This window comes from Lipotes vexillifer, unplaced genomic scaffold (assembly GCF_000442215.2).
Source record: "Lipotes vexillifer unplaced genomic scaffold, Lipotes_vexillifer_v1.1 scaffold937, whole genome shotgun sequence".
Taxonomy (NCBI): Eukaryota; Metazoa; Chordata; class Mammalia; order Artiodactyla; family Lipotidae; genus Lipotes; species Lipotes vexillifer.
This window is the reverse complement of record NW_006795975.1, coordinates 533,674-545,459: the sequence shown is the minus strand read 5'-3', so window position 1 is coordinate 545,459 and position 11,786 is coordinate 533,674. Positions and strand designations below refer to the sequence as shown.

The window sequence follows — 11,786 nt, the reverse complement described above, 5'->3', positions numbered from 1 at the left end:
ACCCTTTGAAGCAATTTCTTCTCCCCTTTGTTCTTAGCCTTGGTAGTAGTAACGCCTGTCCCCTCACCATTAAGGGGAACTTCCTGGATCTCTTCTCTCCTTTCCCTGGTGCAGTCAGATGGCAGCTGTTTGACTTGAGCCCTACCGGTTGGACACACGGATGGTTGCAGGTGACGTTACAGCAATGGCCAACATGCTGGCGTCGTCCTGAACAGGATTTCCCAACATGCATTGGTTGCTGCGTCCTGCTCCCAGCTTTCTGGTCCTCAGCGCCCTGATTCTTTCTGTCCAACCCCAAGCCTGGTTCCCCTGCTTCCTCTTGGTCCTGTCAGTCTCCTTTACCCTGCCCTGTATCATGGCGATAAATTCCCTATTGCTTAAGTTGACTTTAGCTGGTAACCAAGAACACTCCTGATACACAATGCCTGGGTGGCATCCTTCACTCTATTTGTATCGTGACATTATTCCAGTCTATTCATTGTGATTTCTTGGAAAATCACAAGAAAAGAGCAAACAACAGGAATAACAATCTATGGAACTATGCTTATTCGATAGGGAACAGACAGATATGAGTTGGGGCCAGATCCTTTGGAGGTTATAACAATCATTTGTAAAACGAGCATAGCTATCAGTAATAAGAACAATTTCTTACCATTTACTTCTTGAAATATGAAAATTGGATTTAGTATTTCGACAGATGCCAAGTCGTTGTTTGAAGTGCAATATAGGTAAAATCTTCAAACTAGTGAATTAACAAGACCACAATCTTGGGCCATGTGTCTGATACCCAAAGGAAGAAAGGTTTGTGTCAGTTTGTGTCCTGTAGGAAGCAGACCAAGGTGGAATTAGGAGTGCAAGAGATTTAGCGTAGGAAACGCTTGTGATAGGTAAAGAGGAGCGGTCATAGAAGCAGCTAGAGGGGAACCTCAGACGGGGCTGCAGGTCTGGCCCCTGTGAACGGAGAGCGGCAAGGAAGGAGGATCCTAGGAAAAGCTCAGGTTGCAGTGCAGCTCTGAGAGAGTCTAGATCAGGCTGATGGAGAGCTCCAGAGCAAAGGTGGCCAGTTAGAGGAGTCCTGCATTGGCCCTAGTAGACTGCAGAGCTCAGGCGTTAGCTGGGAGCAGCCTGGGCAGAGTGGCCTCGATATGAATGTTGGGGCAGATCTCAAAGATGCAGCAGCTGTAGGTGGTCAGCTGTGTTCTTTGCCCCAAATTGATTTGAGCGGTGCCCTTCCATAGAGGTCACAGAGGGCCACAGGAGGCAAGGGGGGAGGAGCTTTTCCTTCTTTCTTTCTTTCTTTCTTTCCTTTTCTTTCCTTCCTTCCTTCCTTCCTTTTACCCTCGGCAGTGAAAACGCAGAGTCCTAACCATTGGGCCACCAGAGAATCCCCAAAGGAGGAAAATCTAATCTTTCAAAATTCAGGGTCAGTTTCTCCCACCTGCCCTGATCTTTATTCAAGACTACGTAGGGCGTGAGAACTGCATATATGATGGGAGGGGTTATGACTGTGAGTTTTCTCTTTGCTTTAGCAAGAAGTCTTTCAATCCCTTGTTTGAGGAAGATGAGTCATTTTGAAAAATTGGTGCAAGTCCTTCCCTGTAGGAAGGGGTCAGACGTGGGCTACTGAAGAGGAGAGGCATTATTCTTCTAAGAATGGGACCACTGGGAAAGGGTAAGTAGATCCCATCTCTTCTTTCCTGCTCAAGCTATGTTCCTTCTGTTGTTTCCTCTCTCCTGTGCCATCTACCGCTCCTTCTTTACCAGATCATTTCTATCCCTATAAGCGCGCTCTTAAAAAATTTCCCTTTGTCCCGAATTCTTCAGTCACCCTCCTATTATTCTGCATCTATTCAAGACCAAGCACACCAGCTTTCTCTTGTTCTTTTACACGCATTCATTCTTCACTTTTTCTGGCTCCAGTCTTACTGTCCCTTAGAAATGGCACTTGTCAGGGCCACCAGAGACTTCCACGTAGCAAACTTAATGACCATTTCTTTGTTCTTGCCTATGTGACCGCTAGCACCTAACACTGCTGAGACCCCTTCTTTTTGAAACACATGCCTTTCTTGGTTTCCCATCTCTTGGTATTTTCTCTGTCTCTCTGGCTACTCCCCCTAGGTGTCCTTATTTGACTCTCCCTCCTCAACCAAGTCTAAACTTTGGATTTTGTCTGGTTGAGGTCTGAGCTGAATACTCTTTTTTTTTTTCCTTTCCCCCTCTCTCTCCAGTGTTTCCTGGTCAGGGTGCTTTGGGCGGGAAATTCTTTGTTGTGTGGTATGTTCTTGGCATTGAAGGCCTTTTAATGTCCCTGGTCTCCAGGCACCTAAATCCCATTTAGACTTTGAGTTTTTCATCAGTTCCCCAGAAGCAGACCCTGAAAAGAGGAATCTGTGCAAGGGGTTTATTAGGAAAGAGCTCCCAGAAGAATTGGAAAGAGTATGAGGGGAAACAAGGCAGAGAAGGAGGGACACTGAGACAGAGGGATATTTCAGGCCAAGTTCCAGCCTCAGACAGCTCCCCAGAGAAGCTCTGAGTGTAAGTTACACCTCAAGGTTGTCCTGGCTTTGAAGCAGGAGATAGATGGGCTCCAGGTTAGACATTTACAACTGGTCTTCTGTTTACATTTCATGGGGCAGGAAAAAGTGGGCTTCAGGCTGGACACTTAGAACTAGCCTCCTGTTTGCATTTCCTGAGACAGTAGAAAGGTGGGCTTCAGGCTAGGCATTTAGAATCAGCCTCCTGTTTGCTCTCCGAAATGGAAGCAATGACAGAGACAGGGTAAATAGCCAAGCTTTGTCTCTTGCGGATGTCTTAAGATGACTGTCATAGCAAGAACAAAGAGGGACAAAAGCTTGTTTGAATAAAGTATCAAGGGATCTCCACTCTCCTCTGCCCCTTGGGGCAAGGGAGACATTACACATGCACAGAAACGCTCCTTGGGGGGCAAAAGTCAGGGGACAATGCCAGGCCATAATGAGTCTTGCTTCTCCCAGACGCCTTAACGGCAGGATCCGTGCGTGAGGTGGAGAGGTGCGTGCGCACCTATGGGGAGGGTCCTGAGACTAATTAGCCAGGAGGGACAAAGCAAGATGATTGGCCAGAAGGGAAACAAAAACCCGGAAGACTGCCCCCTTATAAAGGATTTAAACTTCCCGAAGGCACGACTCTCTCTCTGAGTTTGCCCGTGTGTCTTTCCACATGTACTTTGCTTTTTCCAATAAACTTTTTGCTTTTCTCTTTACCTTCTGCCTCCTTGCCTGAATTCATTCCTGACAAGGCAGGCAAGGACTGGGGACCCAGGCCCTAGCCTGTGGCCCCTGAGCTGAGATCTTGCTTCCAGCTACTGCTCGCTGCGGCTTGCTGCCGCGTGCGTCCGAAATCAGCTTGAGACAGGCAACTGGGTTTTCGTATCCCTCCTTACGTAGGTCATTGCCCAAGGACTGCTCTGTGTGTGTGTGCGTTGGGGACCAGGGTGTTCGGTGTGAGTGGGTCAGATGTAAACTCCGAAGCACTTTCAACTCTCCGTGTTTGCAGCAATGCAGGCCAGCAGCTCAGAAGAAATCACTGAAGAAAGTTGCGGGTAGGAGCCCTTAGCAGCAAACAACTCAAAGCTGGGGGATGGATGCTCAGAGCTGGTAAGGACGATTCCAGGGGCCCGGGGAGGAGCACAGACAGAATGTGTTACAATTGTCTGTAATGGGCACGTGGATGGGACAGGGTGGGTAGAGGCTGAGTGTACAAAGAGGAGAGGGGAGAGTGCATCCCACCCATGAGACTGGTTCCTTGGAGGTGTGTTTTCTGGAAAGTTCTCAGGTGAGAGGCTATGAGAAGACAGCTATGAGAGTTACAGCGTGAGTTCCTAAGAGCTGTGTTGGCAGAAGGCTGCATCTAGCCTCCTGGTCCAGGAATCACTCTCTGGGATCAGCTAACCATTGTTTGCACTCAGAAGCCGGGCCCCCAGATGCCCTTCACTGCACTTGGCTGGTCTCCCTCTCACGAACATGATCCCTTGTGGAGGGAAGTGCAGGTCTTCCACCCACTGTGAGCAAATGAATAGGAGTGTCTGTTTTGCTGTGTCTTTCAGATTGAGGTATTTCGTTTGTTTGTTTGCTTATTTTAAAGATTTTTTTTTTGGATGTGGACCATTTTTAAAGTCATTATTGAATTTGTTACAATACTGCTCCAGTTTTACGTTTTTGCTTTTATGGTCACAAGGTGTGTAGGATCTTAGCTCCCTGACCAGGGATGGAACCCACACCCCCTGCACTGGAAGGCGAAGTCTTAACTACTGGACCACCAGGGAAGTCCCCAGATTGAGGTTTTATAATTAAAAAACGACTAACTGGATAACTTAAAAATGGAAAGAGGAAACTTTTCTGTTAAAAGTTAGGAAACTGTTTAGTAAACCATTATACTTGTAAGTTTTAAAAGAGTACATGTAAGGACACCACAAGCTGGGAAGAGAGGAAGCTGGCCGCTTCATTATGTGGATATATTTTGAAAAGCAGAAAGAGGAGGATATTCACCTTCAACTCTAACACCCAAAGGCATCTGATTGTAACATTTTGATTTATTTCTTTAGGATATTTTTCCATCTATATTTTTTCATATAATGCTTTTCCCTTCTAATGTCATAATAGAAGCCTTTGCATATGCTATAGGATATTCTTGGAAAATAGTATTTGAAATTGCTGCATAATGTGCATATTGAGCTTTACTCAACATTTTCGCAACTGTTGGATAGTGAAGGTTTTTATGCTTTTGTTTTATAAATACCACTGCAATGAACAATATCACAGAGGTCTTTGTGTTGTGTGTGGTGTGTGTGTGTGTGTGTGTGTGTGTGTGTGTGTGTGTGTTCTGGACCACTTTCCAAAATACCTTAGGGCTTGTTGTGGTTTTACAGTAATGAAAATAAAAACAAAAATAAACTAATGGGAGCTAATTAAACTTAAAAACTTTTGCACAGCAAAGGAAACCATAAACAAGACGAAAAGACCACCCTCAGAAAGGGAGAAAATATTTGCAAACGAATCAACGGGCAAAGGATTAATCTCCAAAATATACAAGTAGCTCATGGAGCTCAATATCAAAAAAACAAACTACCCAATCAGAAAATGAGTGGGAGACCTAAACAGACATTTCTCCAAAGAAGACATACAGATGGCCAACAGGCACATGAAAAGATGCTCAACGTCACTAACTATCAGAGAAATGCAAATCAAAACTACAATGAGGTATCACTTCATACCAGTTAGAATGGGCACCATCAGAAAATCTACAAACAACAAATGCTGGAAAGGGTGTGGAGAAAAGGGAACCCTCTTGCACTGTTGGTGGGAATGTAAATTGATACAGCCACTATGGAGAACAGTATGGAGGTTCCTTAAAAAACTAAAAATGGAACTACCATATGACCCAGAAATCCTACTACTGGGCATATACCCAGAGAAAACCACAATTCAAAAAGACACATGCACCCCAATGTTCATTGTGGGATGAATAATGTCTCGTTTTGGGGGGTAGTTTTTAATGTAACAGTAGATAAGTAATACAAGGCTCTTGATATATTCAAGGTGCCTTTTCAAAAGGTTATACAAATTTGTTCACTCATCAGAAAATAGATAAGAATGGCTGTTTTTACTGTAATCTTGAGGAGGTTTTCTTTTTTTTAAAATTTATTTTATTATTTTATTATTTTTAATCGAAGTATAGTAGATTTACAATGTTGTGTTAGTTTCAGGTGTACAGCAGTGATTCAGTTATACATATATATATACCGATTTTTTTCAGATTCTTTTCCCTTATAGATTATTACAGTGTACCAAGTGTAGTTCCCTGTGCTATACAGTAGGTCCTTGTTGGTTATCTATTTTATATATGATATTGTTTGTATGTGGAATCTAAAAAAAATGAACTTATATACAAAACAGAAATAGACCCTCAGACATAGAAAACAAACTTACGGTTACCAAAGGGGAAAGCCGTGGAGGGGGAGGGATGAATTAGGAGTTTGGGTTTAATATATACATACTGCTATATTTGAAACAGGTTTTCTTGAACAGGTCCTAGGACTATTCATTTGTAACCGTAAGATTATTATTACTATTATTTTTTGCGGTACGCGGGCCTCTCACTCCTGTGGCCTCTCCCGTTGCGGAGCACAGGCTCCGGACGCGCAGGCTCAGCGGCCATGGCTCACGGGCCCAGCCGCTCCGCGGCATGTGGGATCTTCCCGGGCCGGGGCACAAACCCCTGTTTAATAATAAAAAAAGAAGGTGGCAGAGAGCCTCGTACTAAAATGATCAAGGAACGGTGGGGAGTGAAGAGTAGGTACTGCAGCAAGGGGATTAGAGAGTGGTGTATTAGGATGGTGCACCTCTCAGTGGGAGTCAGAAGTCTTTCGGAAGAGGCAGTCAGGTCCAGAAGTGGTAAAAAAAGAGCAGGAAGGGCCTCTGCACTTCAGGGCCCATGATATGCAGGATTTAGGAGGAAAACAGTCCTCACTTGAGAGAGTTGTGTGGAAAGAGCCATAGCGGGACAGCCAGGCTTTGTTAGAACAAGAAAGTGAAGGAACTCCTAAAAACGTAGGATCTGAGGATTTGGCTGGTAACAGACTATGAGTTCCAGGGGATACAATGGAAGAGTCTGAGTGATGGAAAAGGAGTAGGACACTGGGTGTTGAGTACAAGATGTGCTAAACCATGCAGGGGTGAGAGCCCTGGGACCCAGAGATAAGGAAACTGGGGCTAAGAGAGGTTAAATGACTTAGCTAAGTCACTTAGTTGATGTGAAACATCATTTATCTCTATTCTCAAGAATAGGAACTAGCATGAAATCTCCTAGGAGGCACTTAGCAAATGTTTGTTGAATGACTAAATCTACTTATCTCTATGAACAAATACAGTCATCCAAAGAATTCAAGGAAGAAAAAAACCCCTTTATATCAGTTAATTCAACATTTCAGTAAAAATTGGGGTCTTTGAGCCTCAATCACTGTCTCCCTGCCCACAGCTTCTGCCTGGGCAATTCATTTTGCTTGATTTTTATGAGGTTTTCAGAGGGATAGTAGTGTCTTCAGCTCACTGAGCACAGAAAAATGGAACTGTGGAAGTAAGTAATTTCTAAGTGCATGGGGGAGTTAATTTCTAAGGCAGGATGGATACGAATGTGTTCGCTGCCTTTAAAATCACATTTAAATACACTAGACATGAGAATACAGGTACACTTTTGGACCCTCTGGTTATATTATGTAGTTCATGAATCATCTTAGTCAACTTTTCTGGAAAACAAAGGAGAAGGTGGTTTTGCTCCTCAACCTTTTGATAGTTAAGTGTTAACTGACAACAGCCTCACTCATCTGGTTACAGTGATCTCAGCAGTTTTCCAAAGTCTTGGAGTCGGGGAAGTATTGGTAAGCTTTTCCTTGTTACATAAGTCGTACACGTAAAAAAATAATCATTGTCATATCAAAATAGAGTCATCCCTTAAACAAAACCCAAAATCTCCAGTTTTCCCTACCCTCTTTTGATAAATTAAAAACGGGGGGAGGGGTTCTTATATTAAAACATCGATGAAGGCTTGAACAAAATTTAATGTTCGTAGGTTTTCAGAGAGTCTCATATATGAGACTATGTACGGTGCAATCAACTACCTTCTGATTTCTCTGTTTTCAAAAGCTCATCCACTGCTTTTCCTCATTATTTTGAGTTTGCAGAGCACTTTAACTGCTTTGGAGCACTTCTGTGAGTGAAATTGGAGAGCAGTGCTGTCTGTTCAATCGCGGAAGCCTAAAGTGTGCTGTGCTATTGTCGCACCAAGAGCACATGCTTAGCTGCCAGTCGGACATGATGGGGGATATATGAAACGGAGCGGGACCCTATGGCCCTCCTCCCCATGTCCTCAGCCCGCCTTTTGTCTGTGGAAAACTTTAGCTAAAGAATAAGTTTACTCGGAGGAGTGAGAAAACGCAGAAACAAAGGAAAACCGTCAAACAAGACAAAAAATGAATAGTCATTAAGCAAAGTCAAGGACCTCTAGTTCCTCCTCAAGGGCTATAGATAATATTCTGAGCCCTATCCTGTGAGCTGTCTTGTAGATTCTGAAACTTCCATCAGGTGGAAGAATTTTATTACATGATGACCAGACTGTAGGAATGACATAAGCTGCCACATTTCTGAAAATTTACCTCAGTGAATTGGAAACAAACCGACTCTGGAACTGAAGATTACATGTATTTAAAACAATCAAGATGACACTGATCAGACCACCCCATGACCAATTTCAAGGTGACCGTCAGAGCTGCTTGTGCTGTTACTGCACATAGCCCGCTCCCTCCATCTGTGGAAGCTCTTGCCCGCTGATTGTCAGTTGCGGTGGGGGGGCAGGGGTTGGCCTTTGGACAGGAGTCCACCCTCCCACCTGGTTGCCAGCCTCCAAAATAAAGCAAACTTTCCTTTCCACCAACCTTGCCTCTTTATTGGCTTTTGAGTGGTGAGCAGCCAGACCCTCACTTTCGGTAACATATGCATGGAGTAGCAGGAAGTATAGCGTGGAAGGAAAAACACTACTGAATAGAACAACAACTTATGATGCTTATTAGCATTAACACTTTAATTTAAAACTCCCGGAAAACAATGAAATAATCTGTCCCCTGAACTTACTCTTACACAAAGTGTTGATCAGGGGACTTCCGGAGGGGTCTTTTGTTTGTATGGATTTTTCTGGTTTTAAGTACATAAATGAAATCCTCCTAAGTTTGACTTCCTACACTATATGATTTTCACTTGAAATGTACAAGTTCAAAGGTCATGAGACCTTATGATGTTATATGTAGAGTCCACGAAAGCATTGTTAGTTGACTTACTCTTAGTATTTTACAATATATTTTATATAAATGTATTCATTTTCAAATATAAATATTTTTATCTAAATATATTGCAAATGCACTAATGCTACATCTTCACTCTAGTTCAGGAAGATGGTAGGCACACGGGTTTGTATTTGCTCACTCGAACAAGTCACCTCTAGCTCTTCTTGGAAAGAGGCGTACATAAACAAACACATGAGCAAAGAAATAAATGCTAGTTTAAAACAAAATTGGCATTTGACCATGTTCTGACATCACAATAAAACTGGTGTTATTTTCCTCAGGGTTTCTTTTTATGTGTATCAGTGACTCATGAAAATTACAAGAGACTCTCCAGAATGGCCATCATCAAAAAGTCTACAAATAACAAATGCTGGAGAGGGTGTGGAGAAAAGGGAACCCTCTTACACTGTTGGTGGGAATGCAAATTGGTGCAGCCACTGTGGAAAACAGTACAGAACTTCCTCAAAAAAACTAAAAATAGAATTACTGTATGATCCAGCAATCCTACTCCTGGGCAAAACTATAATTCAAAAAGATACATGCACCCCAAAGTTCACTGCAGTACTATTCACAATAGCCAAGACATGGAAAGAACCTAAATGCCCATCAACAGAGGAAAGGATAAAGAAGATATGGTACATATATAAATAGAATATTACTCAGCCATAAAAAAGAACCAAATAATGCCATTTGCAGCAACATGGATGGACCTAGAGATTATCATACTGAGTAAAGTAAGTCAGAGAAAGACAAATACCTTATGATATCACTTACATGTGGAACGTAAGATACAACACAAATGAATCTATTTATGAAACATAAACAGAATCACAGACCTAGAGAACAGACTGGTGGTTGTCAAGGGGGTGGGGGTGGGGGAGGGATAGAGTGGGAGTTTGGGATTAGCAGATGCAAACTATTATGTATAGGATGGATAAACAACAAGGTCTTACTGTATAGCACAGAGAACTATATTCAATACCCTGTGATAAACCATAATGGAAAATAATATTTTAAAAAAGAATGTATATATGTGTATAACTGAATCACTTTGCTGTACAGCAGAAATTAACACAACATTGTGAAGCAACTATACTTCAATAAAAAATTACGAGACTCTCAAATTTATAAAAATTAGGAAAAATGTGATTCTTCCTTGCTCTGAAGTCCCCTCAAATTCGATTTTAGAAATAAGTTTACTTGGCTATGTTTATTTCTGATATCATAGAAGAGTTTGATTTCATAATGTATAACACCTGCCTTTGGCAGGAACACTGATCCTTTTTAAGCTATGAGAGGAGAGAATTTTTTCCAGGAAATCCCCTCTGAATATGTCTTTAACCCCTCCAGCCCATAAAAAGTTCACTGCCACTGTCATTCACTAGTGCAGGACTCATTCTGGGTCTTCCTTCAGTGTTGGCTTAGAGCATGTCCCTGCTTCCCTCCTGTGGCCCAAAAACCTGCACACCTGCGTCCACACCTGCCCACCTGCATCCACACTTGCACACCCACATCCTTCCCCTCTGGTGTCAGGCTTGGGCTTAGCAGCTACCCCAGTTCTTTGTGTAGCCCTTCCCGAGATGTCCACTGCTCAGCACTGGTGCCTGGTGCTGGACCTGGCGCCTGGCACCTGACCACCCTCCTGGTGGGCCTGCTGTGTCCCGGTCCTCACTCATCCAGGTGTGGGAAACAGACATCTGCAGAAGCTGTTCCTCCATTCATGATAATTTAGGAAACAGAGCCAAAAGTTGCCAGGCATTGCCACATCTCATGAGTGCCCTTCACGCAATCATACACTTTAAGATGATATTTAAAGAGACAAATCCTGTGTTTGAAAAATTAGCTAACAGCATAGTGCTTTCTTTTTTATTTTTAAATTTTTATTTTATTTTTATTTATACAGCTGGTTCTTATTAGTTATCTATTTTATACATATTCGTGTATATATGTCAATCCCAATCTCCCAATTCTCACAGCACTACCACCACTGCCACCACCCTGCTTACCCCCTTGGTGTCCATACGTTTGTTCTCTACATCTGTGTCTCTATTTCTGCCTTGAAAACTGGTTCACCTGTACCATTTTTCTAGATTCCACATATATGCGTTAATATACAATATTTGTTTCCCTCTTTCTGACTTACTTCACTCTGTATGACAGTCTCTAAGTCCATCCACATCTCTACCAGTGACCCAATTTCCTTCCTTTTTATGGCTGAGTAATATTCTACTGTATATATGTACCACATCTACTTTATCCATTCATCTGTTGATGGGCATTTAGGTTGCTTCCATGACGTGACTATTGTAAATAGTGCTGCAATGAACATTGGGGTGCATGTGTCTTTTTGAATTATGGTTTTCTCTGGGTATATGCCCACTACTGGGATTGCTGGGTCATATGGTAACTCTATTTTTAGTTTTTTAAGGAACCTCCATACTGTTCTGCATAGTGGCTGTATCAATTTAGATTCACACCAACAGTGCAAGAGGGTTCCCTTTTCTCCACACCCTTTCCAGCATTTGTTGTTTGTAGATTTTCTGATGATGCCCATTCTCACTGGTGTGAGGTGATACCTCATTGTAGTTTTGATTTGCATTTCTCTAATAAATACTGATGTGGAGCAACTTTTCATGTGCCTCTTGGCCATCTGTATGTCTTCTTTGGTGAAATGTCTGCTTAGGTCTTCTGCCCATTTTTTTTATTGTGTTTGTTTTTTTATTATTGAGTTGCATGGGCTGTTTATATATCTTGGAGATTAATCCTTTGTCCGTTGATTCTTTTGCAAATATTTTCTCCCATTCTGAGGGTGATTTTCATCTTGTTTATAGTTTCCTTTGCTGTGCAAAAGATTTAAGTTTCGGGCTTCCCTGGTGGCGCAGTGGTTGAGAGTCCGCCTGCCGATGCAGGGGAT

The 11,786-nt window shown here is 42.6% G+C and overlaps 1 protein-coding gene across 1 annotated transcript in view; it reads left to right on the top strand.

Annotated features, from left to right (window-relative positions):
- Nucleotides 1-697: 697 nt before the first annotated feature.
- The window catches only part of LOC103073558 (sulfated surface glycoprotein 185-like), a 25,375-nt gene continuing 14,286 nt past the window's right edge, over nucleotides 698-11,786 (top strand). The window contains 1 exon segment of the mRNA XM_082931431.1: nucleotides 698-728. Within this exon segment, the coding sequence (XP_082787557.1) occupies nucleotides 698-728 (31 nt within the window).